The 14606-nt window shown below is 40.7% G+C and overlaps 1 protein-coding gene across 8 annotated transcripts in view; it reads left to right on the top strand.

Moving 5' to 3' along the window:
• The window catches only part of PTK2 (protein tyrosine kinase 2), a 233548-nt gene that overhangs the window by 104390 nt on the left and 114552 nt on the right, over nt 1-14606 (top strand). For all 8 annotated transcript variants that reach the window (XR_012659326.1, XM_075085912.1, XM_075085909.1 and 5 more), the window contains one exon: nt 8161-8248. Coding sequence is in view for 7 of the 8 variants with exons in the window: in XM_075085912.1 (XP_074942013.1) it covers nt 8161-8248 (88 nt within the window). In the remaining variant the exon portion in view is untranslated. The remainder of the gene's footprint in view (nt 1-8160; nt 8249-14606) is intronic.

Below are 14606 nucleotides of genomic sequence, written 5' to 3'. Positions count from 1 at the left end.
GTAGTTGATGACCTGTTCTCTGTTGCAAGTTGAGTTTTCTTCAGCTTTTTAGCAGAGGAAGCTGATGGTGTACGCTTGGGAGAGGATGTAGGCTGGAGAAGAGGAAGGAAGAAGGGAAAGATTGTCCACTTTCCTGGTGAAAAGACAAGAGGAAGCTAAAATTTATTTGCAGAAAGACACAATAGTCTACTAGAGAAGATGGGCAGCTCAGATTTTTAAAACACCATTAAACCAAATATAGTACTAAACTCACGTGGGACGCCAGAAAAATAGATTACTCTGGCTACTGGTTCATTGCAGGGGATTTGTGCATGTTTTTCTGTGGCTTATGTTCGTAACTGCAATTTGTGCAAAAGTTGCTGCTTATTTTAAAGACGTACACATATCATCTGCAGAATTACTGTAATAGTTTATACTTAATTTCTTGCAAATGGAGTTGTTACGTACTAGCAGATGTCACGGTTGGCATTCTTCAGTTTATAAATTCTCTTTAAAGGCCTGATTTTAGCAAATGCAACAAATTTGAACAAATCAGGAGTGTTTAAAACTTGTTTCAGATGTTGCACATTCTCTTCTGTGCATGTTATACTTTATTGTTTCTGGGACGTGCATCAATATTTTTCCTTCCGTACCATACAAGGAATTTTTCATTGATAATACCATGAAATCACAGCTTAGGAAGCAGGGGATTCCTGAATCCTTTCCGTGATAGTAGTGCTGCGTATACGATACGCATAATTTATGCTACGGAAATTTGTTACACAGTGTACAAGTGTCAGTTCCAATTTTATTAGGCGGTGCAGCTTGCATTGTACACGTCGCAGAACAAAGTTAATCAGTTGTAAAAGCAAAGTTAGATGATTGTTTTTGAAGTTTGTGGAAAGGAATTATATAAAATGCTCGTGAAAGAGCTATGGCAAGATGTAAATTATTCAATACCTTTCCAGAGTGTCACTTAATGTTTTATCAAACACATGCAGCCTGACATACCTTTTAAACCCATGGAGATTTACTGTGCATAATAAAAACACTGCTGTCATATTTGTAATACCATAACACAGAGTGTTTAAGATCATATGACAGTACTTGTAAAAATAGTTAGATTAGTAAAGGGAGAGAAGGCTTGGAATGGTTCTTATATTAAAAGCTTCCTATAGTGTTAATAAACCAATAACTTATCCTCTTGTGAATTTTTTTAAAATCATCTAAACTAAAAGGGCTGTATATTCAGTGTTCAGAAATTAGATCTCAGGCATTCTATTCTCCTGGACTAATCCAAATACTAACAGTTACACTGATTGTCAGTAGGTTGTACACAAAAGTTGCCAGAATAAAATCTGTCTCCCATATATGCGGCTTCTGTTTGGTGGTGTGCTGTTTATAGTCCCGCAGAGGATGGGCTAGTGAAGGGGAGAAATAGGGATATGACTCTGCTTCAGATGACATAGCTGTAATTAGAGCCTAGGAAGAGTAAATAATAGCAGACTGCAGGGTAACAAGGTCACCCAAAATTCTGTCACTTCAAATTTTCTTCCCTCTTCCTACGTCGAACAGTTCAGTTGCAGGAGCACACACAATTTAGCTTTGCCAAACTGCCAGTGGATAACCTCAACCATGTCGCAAATGATGAACAGGAAATCACTGCTTACTGGAAGTCTTCCTTCCCCCCCCCCCCCCCCCCCCCCGTTTGCTTTATATACTACTTTGATCACCTTCTTGCTATAAAAAGGTTTGTATTTGAACTACCTTGGGTGGGGTTTTTGATTATTTGTTTTAAATAAAAATCAGTGAAGACCTAATACTTCATTTTTTCCTACAAACAAGAAAAAGTGGTGCTAAAAGTCAGATAGGAGCCTTTTACTGAGTGCGCTTGCATCTTCACTGTACATTTACTTTGGGAACGTTTGCGCTAGTTAACTGTATCAAACCAAATATCCTTCTTCCATTTTATTTTATTCTCTGGCAAAAAAAGGATAATTCTGTCCAGCATCAGAAAATTCCAAATGTGTATAAATCATGGTGCCAAAAATGATCAGAGTTCTCATTATTAGAACTGCTTGCTCATTTGTTTGAGGTAGTTTGTTCAGGAAATCAGTATTCTGGAGTCTGCTGTGTTGTATGTCACATTGGGTAACGCTGTCTTATTTGTTTGAGTTATGCAGGATTTAGCACTACAGAAGCACTGTATGATTTGACTCTAGTTCCATGCAATTGCTTTAGAATAACTGTAGTCTTCCAAATGCAGTCTGAGATAGCACTGCTGCTGTTAGGTTTATCTTGCAGTAGCATAAATGGCTAATTCTTCCTTAAGCATTTGCTTTTGTGAAGGCCTGTATACATGTGCATGCCAGATGATGCCAGATGACAAGTGAAATACAAACAAAATCCCAGGGTTTTTTTTACGGGAAGGCATGTAGAAGGAAAGACTGGCATGGATTTGCTTGCTTCAGGTTTCCTCTTACTGCTTGTGCTAGCTAGGCAGACCTGGGCATGCATTAAACTCACTTTTCAATGAAGAAGTTAATCTCCACTTGTAGTATTACTATTTTAATGATTTAATGTTTCCAAGGGCATGAGGGTGAAAGATTACAGAGCCTTGCTCCCTTAACCTTCATCTTTACCCTGTACAGCTGGGTGAACTAGGGTTAGTAGGACGTGGGACTCTTAAATCATAGCATCGACACTGGTCCCTTTTGATAATACTGAACCTTCAACAGCAGTCACAGCAGCTGTCCTTTCTGTCTCTTAAAAATGCTCTGTCAAAGCATTCTTCTGTCTGCTGGTCTTTTTTTGTCTCACAAGGGGAGAATCAAGAGGTTTAAGTAACAAATTGTTTCTCACTGGGTAGACATCTCCTGGTGCTATACTCAGGGTCTGTAGGTAAAGCAGGTCCTTGTAAGCAGGTGCCATTCATGCTTTGGCTCTAACGGGCAGAAGATGCCCCAGTGCTTAGCAGTCCTGCACTAAAGTTTTGTAGCTGTGATACCAATGCCTTGGCACTGACAAAGGCCAGACCACCTGCAGAATGATGTAACGAGTTGACGAAGTTGATCTAAAACCTCTGTACCTTTACTCTCCACAGTCCGTCTTCTCTCCCTTCTAGCTATCCAGTCCTTTCCCTTTTCTTCTCTGCACCTTAAGGCTTGTCTAATCCTTCAGCAAGCTGATTCAGTTTGTTGAATGCACACAAGGTTCCTCCTTTATGTGCCCTTTTGAATCCCATCTTCTCCTTTCTGCTGACGTGAACTGCATCAGAACTTGCTGGAAGCAACTCAAGTGGTTTGGACTGGAGAGGTTATTTCTTTCAGTGCCACAAAATATTAAGAGTTGGATAACCCTTTTTTTTTTTTGGCTCCACCAACTGCCCATGTAGTGCTTGTTACTGAAGGGGAAGCTCCTAGAATCCCTCAGTAGTGTATGTTTATGCTCTGGACACGTCACATCACCATACAACTTGTTAACTCTATTGATGCCCACCTTTCTGCAGGTCTGAGTGGAGGCCCATAATATGTGTCAGTGTGTGCATGGTAGTATCTATACTGCAGAATAGATGCAACGCAGAAAGTAGAATAGTAGTGTCCTGGTTTTATCAAACATAAGGGAAGTGATTGTTAGCTGGAATACTTGTTCAAAACGTGGACCTAGCTTGTGAGAAAGGGACTTGTCATCCCCATCAGTTGACTGCGTTTCAAAGACAGTAGATTTAGATGATATTGAAAATCAAGCCCATCCCTGAGTTGGCCTTTGGAAGTCAGCTGCTTTATCCCCATTGGCGTAGTCAGAGATTAGGTTATAAATAGGTAATGAAGGTCACTTCTCAATGACTGTCCCTTACCTGATTTTCTCATGAGAACCTGTTGCAATAAGCAGTACTTCTCATGGCTTCTCAGTTAAGACGACAAGTCTCTGGGAAAGACAGAAATTGCATTTTTCTATATGTGGTTGTTTTTTATTCCCAGAGCGTAAAGGTATACTACATCCTGTCTAGATCAGGGTGATTGAGACAATATTTATACTGCTGAAGGTCTGAGATCAGTTCCATGTGCATTTCTTCAGGCTTGAATGGTCTCTGTTGGCTTGTTGGATTTATGAAAAATTGGGAAAAAAGGCGGTGTGGAGTGGCTACTGGTATTCAGGCAACATTTGCTCTTAGTACATTGGGAGGCCAAATAAAGGATTCTTTTCATTTGCATAGTATGGAAATTCAACCCCATCTTTAGCATCCGTTATTAGATAAGATATCTGAAACACATGCATTGAATCATAATACTTCCCTTTCAGGATTTAGAAGGTCCCCTTGGTCAGGCACTTGATACCCCTGTGGTGGGTTCACTGTGGCTGACTGCCGAGAGAGGGAGGAAATAGGATGAGAAAAATTGTGCATCAAGAATAAAGACAGATCATTTACCAAGTATGGTCACAAGCAAAACACGCTCAAATTCAAGAAAATTAATTTAACTTATTGCCAGTTAAAATAGATTCAGGTAGTGAGAAACAAAGACAAACATTAAAACACCTTCCTACCATTCTCTTTGCCCCAGACCCACCCCTTCATCCTTCCCTCCCGACTCCTCTCCCCACCCCGAGGGGCGCAGGGGCGGGCATGGGGGTTGCAATCAGTCCATCCCAGCCCCTCTCAGCTGCTCCCCCCTCCTCACACCTCTCCCTGCTCCAGTGCGGGCCCTTCCCCGGGCTACAGCCCTTCAGGGACCCCTTGCTCCTGCCTGGGCTCTCCACGGCCGCAGCCTCCGTAGGAAATATCCCCCGGCTGCGGCGTGGGGCCCTCCCCGGGCTGCAGGCGGGGTCTCTGCTCCAGCGGGGCCTCTGCAGGGCTGCGGGGGGTCCCTGCTCCAAGCCTGCACCATCTCCTGCCCTCCTCCTCCGCCTCCTCCGGCCTGGGGGTGCCTCTGCTGCTGCTCCCTCCTCGGCTTCCTCCTCCTGTGCCATGTTTTGCCTTTGGCCCTTTCTGAAGCCCGTTTCCCCCCGGTGCCCCCAGCTCGGCTGAGGGGCTCGGCTGTGCCCTGCCGTGGGGCCGCTGGAGCCGGCTGGTACCGGCTGTGCCCGGCGCGGGGCAGCCCCGGCCTCTCCTCACAGTGAGGCCCTGCAGCCCCACTGCCAGCACCTGGGCACCCAATACAACTTCTTAGGGCAGGTACACTTCCTAACTTATTCTTTTTTGCCTTGAGATAACTGAAATAATTGAAAATCCCTTGCCCATTAACTGTTCCCCAGAAGTGCTGTGTGCTGGTATCCTGTCTTTTACACAAACCAAGTATGCAGAAGTCACAGAATCATAGAATGGTGGGGGTTAGAAGGGACCTCTGGAGATCATCTCGTCCAACCCCCTGCTTGAGCAGGCACACCCAGAGCAGGGAGCACAGGACTGCATCCAGGCAGGGTTTGAATGTCTCCAGGGAAGGGACTCCACAGCCTCTCAGGGCAGCCTGTGCCACTGCTCTGGCACCCACACAGGAAAGAAGTGTTTTCTCATGTTTAGGTGGAACTTCCTGTGTTCCAACTTGTGCCCATTGCCCCTTGGCCTGTCGTTGGGCACTATTGAAAAGAGCCTAGTCCCATCGTCCTGACACCCACCCTTTAGGTATTTATAGGTGTTGATGGGATCCCCCCTCAGCCTTCTGTTCTCCAGGCTGTATAAACCCAAGTGTCTCAGCCTTTCCTCATAAGGGAGATGCTCCAGTCCCCTCATTATCTTGGTAGCTCTCCGCTGGACTTGCTCAAGGAGTTCCCTGTCCTTCTTGAACTTCTTAGAATATAGAAAGACAACTAAAATGCACTGGGTTATAGAGCCCAAAAAACTGCAAACAAGTAATTTTTTACACAGATTTGTTGTATTTCATATCAGTCTCTGCAGTGGTATTCAGCAGTAGAGTTGAGGGGATATGGCAGAAGCAGGTGATAGGGAAGGCTTTGCTTTTCTGCTTCTGGACAGCGTGCTCAGGCTGCTTTCTCTCCCTAGCACTTAAACACTTGCAGGGACAATTTGGATTCTTTCTAAAATTTTACTGAATAACTGGCTATCTGCTATGTATTGTGAAATGTAAGCAGTGATCAGCAATAGAAGGTGGTTCTGTGTGCCTTCGAGTAATTTCTGAGAGCTTACTTTCAGTACTTCAAGGAGGACTGTAGGAAGGATGGGGACAATCTCTTTGGCAAGGCCTGTTGTGACAGGACAAGGGGTAATGAATATAAACTAAATGAGGGTAGATTTAGACTGGATAGAAGGAAAAAGTTTTTTACAATGCAGGTGGTGAAACACTGGCCCAGGCTGCTCAGAGGGGTTGTGGAGGTCCCATCCCTGGAAACATTCCAGGTCAGGTTGGACAGGGCTCTGAGCAACCTGATCTAGTTGAGGATGTCCCTGCTCACTGCATGGGGGTTGGACTAGATGGCCTCTGAAGGTCCCTTCCAACCTAAACCATTCTATGATTCCACTTAACTGTGACTTTGATTCTTTGTTTATATTTCTCTGTGTTGTCGTATCAGAGAGTGGTTTGGTTTGAGAAGGACCTTTAAAGATCATCTCATTCCAACCACCCTACCGCAGGAGGCAAAATCTTTCACTAGACCACATTGCTCAAAGCCCCATCCCAACCTGGCCTTGAACTCTTCCAGGGATGGGGCATCCACACCTTCTCTGGGCAACCTGTTCCAGTGTCTCACCACTCTCACAGTAAAGAATTTCTTCCTTACATCCAATCTAAATCTACTCTTTTATAGGTGTCCTCCACCTCTCTTTTATATTCTACAGTCTGAAGACTTTTTAGTTTAAGAACATGTTTTCTGTGCACAAGAAGACTGAGCATGCATTTTCCTTTATGAAATAAACTTGCCACATTATGAAAAAGCTTCATTCCAAGTATTCCTAGTTTGTATAGTGTGTGTACACACATTTACAGTTTCTAAATGTTTTCCGTATTTTAATGTTTTCTGACAGGACGGTGTATTTTCAATGATTTTAAAGCAAAGAAGAATACTGCAACTTCTGTTTGCGGTGGAATCTGAAGCAGCAGTAACTCCTAGTACCTCTTTATTAAACCCCTGTATAAATCTCAATTACAGGCAGCCAAATCACTTGCTGAAAAGAAGCTCTTGTCCTGCTGAAACCAACAGATTGAAAATTTGCATTATTTGCTCTTGCCACCACGAGTAGATTGTTAAATATACTTACTCTGGGGAAGGACTGTAAAGGGTTTGTGCTGTATTGGTACACTTGGGATGTGCTGTATTGGTACACCCAAAGGGATGAGGACATGTATTATCAGAATTTCATTGCAGGAGTGGGTTTGAGGAGGAAGCATGCACTGTGTCAAACAGCGTGGGCTCTGTTGTCTCAGAACAAGCAATAACAGCAAATGTAGGGACTGGGTGCAGAAGTTTAGGGGTTGAGAAGGGGTACAGATTTGGTATAGGTCATGGATCAATGTTAATTTTGAATCTCCCACACTCCATGGTCTACTATTAACTTGAAAGATATGACTGTCATGTTGAAAGCTGGTTCGTTCAGCTTTTACATTCATCTTGATAATGAAGGAGGAAGCAGGAAACCTTTTTACAGAGAAATGCCTTCAAAACCTTTCGAACAATTTAAAGGTGAATATTGCAGCACTTGATCAGAGAAGGAGGGGAGTCATGTTCCTTGAGTAAGCCCTTGTTTTGTTCATAGGATGTGGCTCCCTGGTGAGTAACGCTGGTTGCCACTCTTACTTGGAGCAGTGGGATCTGTGTTTTAAGTACCATGCTTGTGATAAAAGCTGTTGTCTGGGTGTCATGTCAGTGATGATGGCAGCTCATCTGCCGCTGTCACCTAATTGGGGTCTTCCTTTCCATGCATCTAGACCGATAGCTTATCTGCTGCGAGTCTGATGCTTCAGTCCTCACTGAAGCTTTGAGAGGGCAGCAGGGTTTTATGTTTGCTTCTGTTACAAAGGTCCTTCATAAACATCTGTATGAAATGTCAGGTACTGCATTCCAGTTTAGTTCTTTGCATAGTTGGAAAAGGAAATTTTCCCTTAGTTTTCTGAGTTTGTTTCAATTTTTTTCATTGCTTTTAAGAATCTTTGAAGACTTCTTTTATTTGTGAGGAAATCTTGATTATTATTTTTGTCTCACCTGTTTAATTCTCTTTTTCTTGATTTTCAGATATGAATTGAGAATTCGATATTTACCAAAAGGATTTCTAAACCAGTTCACTGAGGACAAACCAACTCTAAATTTTTTCTATCAGCAGGTATGTTCAGTTCAACTATGTTTTCTTTTGCTGGCATCAGTTTGGAAAATTCTGGCTTTGTTTATGTGGATAACATGTTACTGCAGAAACAGAAATTAGTAAAATTTAAGGTTGCATATATAAAGCAGAAGGGGCATGAAGCCCATGGTGTCTTTCTCCTTGAGAAGTGGTGAGGAATATTTTCCAAAGACAAGGTAATTCTGCAGTTGTCGTCTTAAGTCGGACAAAATTTACTGTTGTTCAGCTGGCTTTTTAGAATTATTTCACTCTTCATTGCTGAATTCATTTTTGTAAGTGCAAATAAGCCGGCAGTTTTGCTACAACCACGGAATGTTTTTTTTTCCACTTACTAGGTAATTTTATTGATTTGAGTATCTCTTACTGATCAGTAAAACTGACTAATAGTAAAGGTTTCTATAAATTAAACACTTAAATCTTCATTTGTTCACTTAAATAATTTAATTTGCTTTTGGACTGTCAAGCTCAACCTAAAACTTCATGGGGATATCTTTTAGAGGAGTCTGGGTTAAGGTATCTCCTAACTTTAGGAATCCATGCATCTTAAACCTGAAATGCCTTATTTGCTACACATTAGGTGGATCTTTTCCAGTGTCTGGATGGTGTGATGTCTGTGTTCCCATACTGAAATACTGTTAGTGCTTACCAAGCAGTTTGTGTTGCTAATGTGACAAGTTTGTGAACCAGACATGTTTTTATGTCATAGATTTAAGCAATAGTTTATACTACTATATGGAGGATTAGTTTTAATCTAGATTATTTGAAGGAGTCATTTTATGGAGTACTTTCATGATAGAGATGGGGTAAGGTGGGAGTGAGGGGTAAGGGAGGAGGGCTTGTGAAGGCAGCTGAAATGGCAGAGCTCAAGAGCTACACCAGGAAAGCTCAGGAGTTTTGTTTTGAAATAGGACTTTTTTTTACCTGATGCATTTTGTTGTGTCAAAGGATGTCACTGAAACTCCAGAGGATTCTACCAAGGAAAACTATTTCAGTGGGCTACTGTTCTTTTTGTTGTGTCTCTGCCCCATGCAAAAATATCCTGATCTTAGGGGGGCATACCATACTTCTTGAGCAACATCCCTTAAAATTAGCGTATAGCTGGAGCTGATCCAAAGCGTGGTACTCTTGTGCCCTTTTGAACAGGCACGTTTGCAGATGAGGAACCAGGAAACAGTAATTCTGATTAAATTTTCTTTTTAAGTTTCTAAAAAGATGAAAACATAATCCTCCACTCTGTCCAATATTTCAGCTGAAAGCAGAATACAGAATTAAAATGCTCACACTAATTTCTTAAGTGTCTTATATCTTTATTGTACACACATGTTCCTGCCTTTGGTAAATGCCTTTTAATTTTTTTAATGTGTGATGAAATTCTTGTATTGGTACATGATGGAGCTGACTTCTTAGAAGACAATTCTAGTGCAGTGCTTATCTGGACTTAGCGTTCTAGTTTAACTAATCTGTGCAACATGCTTGTTTCAGCCTAAAAATGTCTGGGTGTTGGTAACTTTTTAGTACTGCCAGGGGTTCTTCTAGAAACAACAAAATCATGTTCCTTCTTACTTTATCAGCAAATTGCTTTCTTTGTATCGGCTTTAAACATAGGAGATTTGTGTTTTCCATGGTGCAAATGTGGGGAGTGAGCTCCAAAATAATTTCCTGAACTCTATCATTTACTTATCCAAGAGCTGGGAAGCCTGCAGTATCCTCATTTGTACCTCAGAACGACTTCTTTCAAGCAAGGAATTTAAAATGCCAGAGGAATGTGGGTTTTTTTAGCATTTTCTGAGAAATAAGTTATTACTAAATTTGTGGAAGTCATTAGAAAAAGATACAAATGGCTCAGAACAGCAAGAAGGCTTATGAAGGTCAGCAGGAACTGATATGCAAAGATGACAGCTGCGTGTATCTGACGATGCCCTGAATCCTAGTTCTGTCATAAAATGAAAATCAAAGGTTCTTGTCTCCTCCTCCGCACACCATACCATTTTTTTCCTCTTCCCCTTGTTCACCTTATAACGAGGTATTTAGAAAAATCCAGTTCTTCCAAAGTCACTGCTCTTCATTCTGGAGTGCTGCAAGGTATTTGGGTCTCTGTTGTCATGGAAATGAGGTGCACAACTTTTCAGAGCTGTCGTTCTGGGTCCATGGTTCTGTTTTGCTGTAGAAGTGTCTCTTGGCCTCGTAAATAAATTAGGACAATTTCTTTTATCTGGTAAAGTGTTAAGGGATTCCCACTGACTTATGAAAAGAAGTCAGGAAAGAATTTGAGCAATAGCCCTGCATCATAAAACAGACCTAAAACATTAGGGGGATGTAGGAAAACAAGGAAAGATGATTTTTCACATTCTGTTCCTCTCTCATTGTCTATTCCTGCAGCATTTTAACATCCACTTTTGATAACCACACCTCACCTTCACAACCAGATTCGTCATGTTGCATATAGGTGAGAACAACAGAATGTACATAAATCATACATGCATACAGAGTTATCTGGAGCTTTCTGCGCAGAAATAACTATGTTAGAGATAATGAATGTAGGACCCAGTTACAGAATTTTTTTAAAAATCCAGTGGAATAACACTTCTGTAATCAAATTGGGCTTTTGTAGATCTAAAACTTAAATACATTGCTGTCTTGTGTGTTATAAATGAGGAAAAAAGACTTTTGAGGACCAGATGCTGCCTGTGACTAAATCTGTCTTTTCAAGATGAGGCTGAGAACCTATTACTAACTTGGTGACATCTAAACACCTGTTGTCTGGCTTATTAAAAGTGTACAATGTCAAATTAAAAAGTTCATGGAGAAGGAAAAGAAACACGGTGACCTCTGTCACCCAATAATTATCCATGGATTTTGGAAAATGGAATTATTTTCTTGAATTTGAGTTGCAGAGCAGCAGTATTGTTGAAAAAGAAGATAAAAGTTTGAGTAAGGTACTGAATCCTCAAGTGATCTTCATCTTTCAGAAAAGCACTGAACATTTGTAAAGATAACAAAATGCTACCTTAATCGCTGTCAACAGACACAGTTTATTCACACAGTTAACCCAAACCACAATTGCTAGGCTGTTAAACTGAAAACTGGCACAGGGTTGTGACTTCACATGCATGACTACTCCCATTCACTTCAATGAGTGCATTGCCCTGTATAAATTGGTGCAAGCATTTAAGTCTTCTCAGCTTGGCCTTAATACATGAAATCTTTTCTTCTTAATTCTATTTTAAGGTTGCTGTGACCTTTGTTTTGGATATTCTTTATTTTCGAGAGTCTTGAACAAATCAAGAACCTATGACCAGAACTGTTTGTAGGTTGACGTACGGCCGTTTGTAATCGGTGGCGGTCATTCTGCCATCTGCAGCGGGCGTAGGCTGATCTAATTGGAACTATAAAAGCAGGGCACTTAATGAGACTTTTCATAAGAGTGCCCCTGGTTTGCAATCTGTACAGCAAAGATTAAAATTAGTGTGTGAGAGGGAAGGGAGCCACGCAACTTGTTTGTAATGTCAGAATTAGTCATAGTAATATTGATACCATGCAGTTTGTTTAAGCATCTGTGTTCCAGGCTGCGCTTCAGCTTTGAGACTTGAGATGGGGGAGAGGCTGACGCTTAGGCAATTCCTCTTGACTGGAGGAGTTGTGTGGTCATGACATGTCAGTTTACATCCCAGTTGAGAGCTCTGATCAACAGACTTATGCTAGAACTGTATTTTTTTTTTAACTGGTCTGTTTGGAAGGTGTCACAGGTAGTGAATGGCAGGTCTTCAGAGATGTAGTCTTTTTTTTTGTTTGTTTTCATTAGGTGGTGATACTTCATCAACTGTATTATTATTCCCCTGGGCCCAACTGCTTACAATTTCAGCTGAATTAGGCAAATTGGATCCCGCCCAGTGTTGTTGGAATTCTGAGGTTAAAGTATTAAGAAATCGGGAAATGCCAGATTTATGGTTGTCTGCACAGTTGGCAAACGCTTGCTGCGCAGGTTTTATGTGCCAGCCTTCAGTTGTGTCCTGTTGTGTCGTACACCCAAATCTGAACCAAAGTGAACTCTAACCCCACTCCTAAAACCTTAAACATGGGGTGCTCAAGATAGCTGGGTAAAAATACTGTAAGTTAATCTTTATCAGTAAGTAACCTAATTTTTTTTTTCTCTTTTTGTTCAGTGGACTGTTCTGTAAACCTCAAGAATAAAGATATCTCTCTCGTATGACTTTTTACCATTTTGCAAGAAAAAATCAGTAGAAAGAAGCATAAGGGTATAAAAGGAGAATTTAAAATTGGAGTTTTTCAAGGAATTAAAATTAGACTTCTATTTTTCTTGTACTTTTTGGGAGCCTTTCCAGTTGCTTTAAATAAGTACTGGTGAAATTCATTGCGAGTGTCTTCCTTTCCCTCTGTTCTAGTGACAAGGCTGTTAGGAGGTAGAAATAAAGGAGACAGGCTTCTCTCTTTTCCCTTAATAGCTGAGTGAGGAGCGAAAGCCATATCAAGATAGAATACAGCTTTTAAAAACATTCATATAATGAGAATCAGACGTAAGCTACTTGAATTGCCTTCCTTTTATTGTGGGACAAGAGCCTGCACACATTTATCCTTGAATAACATGTTAGCCCCCGGTAATTGGAGATGGTTTATCCCTTGATGAAAAGGGAATAAGCATCTGTATGAGAGTGGGGGGGAAACCAGCTCTTAGGCATCAGATGTTCCATTGTTGCTGTCCTTGTGCTTCAAACAGAATACTGTTAAAGAAACTTTTGGGGTTTTTAGTTCCCGCAGAACAAGAAAAAGTCATTTTTATCACCACAAAATTTTTCTCTGTGCTGCCTCATTTAGCCTTCAGCGTGGAGCTGCCCTGGAGGTGTACATGTATATAATAAAGGAAGACCATGGGACTGGACCGTGTTTTGGTTTTGCTTTTTAAAATGAGCCAAAGTCTGTGTAATGCATGAGAGAAGGAACTGCAAGCAGAGAGAGGGTGATCTCAAAGTTAGGGCAGGTAAATGATGTTCTGCAAAAATCCAGCTGAACTCCATGCCACAGGGGTTCTGTGTTTCACCAGGCAAATACAATGCAGGTTCATTTTCATAAGAAAACTTTTTAAAAAGAAACGAGGAAAAAAGTAACATTTGTTTTCTTCTTACAAAACAGCTTCTCTAATGGAGGAGGCAAAGTTTCCTGTGGACGAATGGTACTCTTTTGCTACCTCTGCAGTGTCAGTGAAGACAATGTTAATGCTAAAAATGTATTTCCTTAAATTAAGATTCTCTTTTATAATGTGGCAGAAAAATGCATCATGCAAAATAAATTCGTTTTATAGCACTGTCTCCCAACGTGTAGGAAATTTGAAGTCCAGGCAATTACTGTAATAACTTAAATGATTAAAGTTTTATAAGGCTTAGGTGCATGAGATATAATTTCAAGCACAGGCTGGGAATTAGACTCTTTAACCTAATTAAATAACAACATCTCTTACACCCTAATAAAAATAGGAGACCTAAAGCAAATGACTTTGACAGGAAAAGCTTTGAAGAATATCAAGGACATAGGGAGAAAACCTGCCATTGTTCCTGGTATTGGCAGCCTGATTAAAACAACAAATATAACAACAAAAAAAAATCTTTCAGGAAGAGTTAATGGTTGACACATAAACTGTGCCCTAAAGGGAAGTGGTACTAAGGATAAGAATTGCAGCTGCTTAGAAAGATATTAAAAAAATATATTTAAAAGAAAAAAAAGATAAAAATATAAATCAAACTGAACATCACCTGTCTGCTCATTACAGCTTGTAAAAGTAATTGAGATAATCCTTTACAGGGGTTAGTTTCTTGAAATTGCTGAAATTCATAATTCCTCATAAAGTACTAATTTTTTAACTATAAAAGTTGATTCACACTCCCAAAACTATGCTGGCATTCTTGTTTAGATCTTGCTGTGTGTCCTTGTGTAGCTGCTTTGGTATCGTCCAAATGTTCTGTGTCAAATGTCTGCTTTCTGTTAGCAGTGCTGTATGATAGGAATGTAAAACATACTTGTATTCCTAAATCCCTCTTAAATAGTCAGCAGAGCTCAGTCCGAAGAAGAATGCCTGCTTTGATTTAAAATTTCCACCTGTCAACCAGAGCGGTGAAAATAGTGCTTGTGGGCTTTCTTGCAGTCGTATGTGAATTAATCTTACTTCAAGATAATACATTTAAAATGCTTGGGACAGGTTTCCATGTACTGATGCGTGTGTGTGTCTTTGTTAGTAATCTTGAACAAAATGTTATTCTGATGAGTGTATTAGGTTGTATATAACATGCATCAGACACACACACAAAAATTAATTCATGTCAATCCTTGG

This window comes from Phalacrocorax aristotelis, chromosome 2 (assembly GCF_949628215.1).
Source record: "Phalacrocorax aristotelis chromosome 2, bGulAri2.1, whole genome shotgun sequence".
Lineage (NCBI taxonomy): Eukaryota > Metazoa > Chordata > Aves > Suliformes > Phalacrocoracidae > Phalacrocorax > Phalacrocorax aristotelis.
The sequence above is the reverse complement of the archived record's forward strand: the minus strand, read 5'-3'. Positions and strand labels throughout refer to the sequence as shown.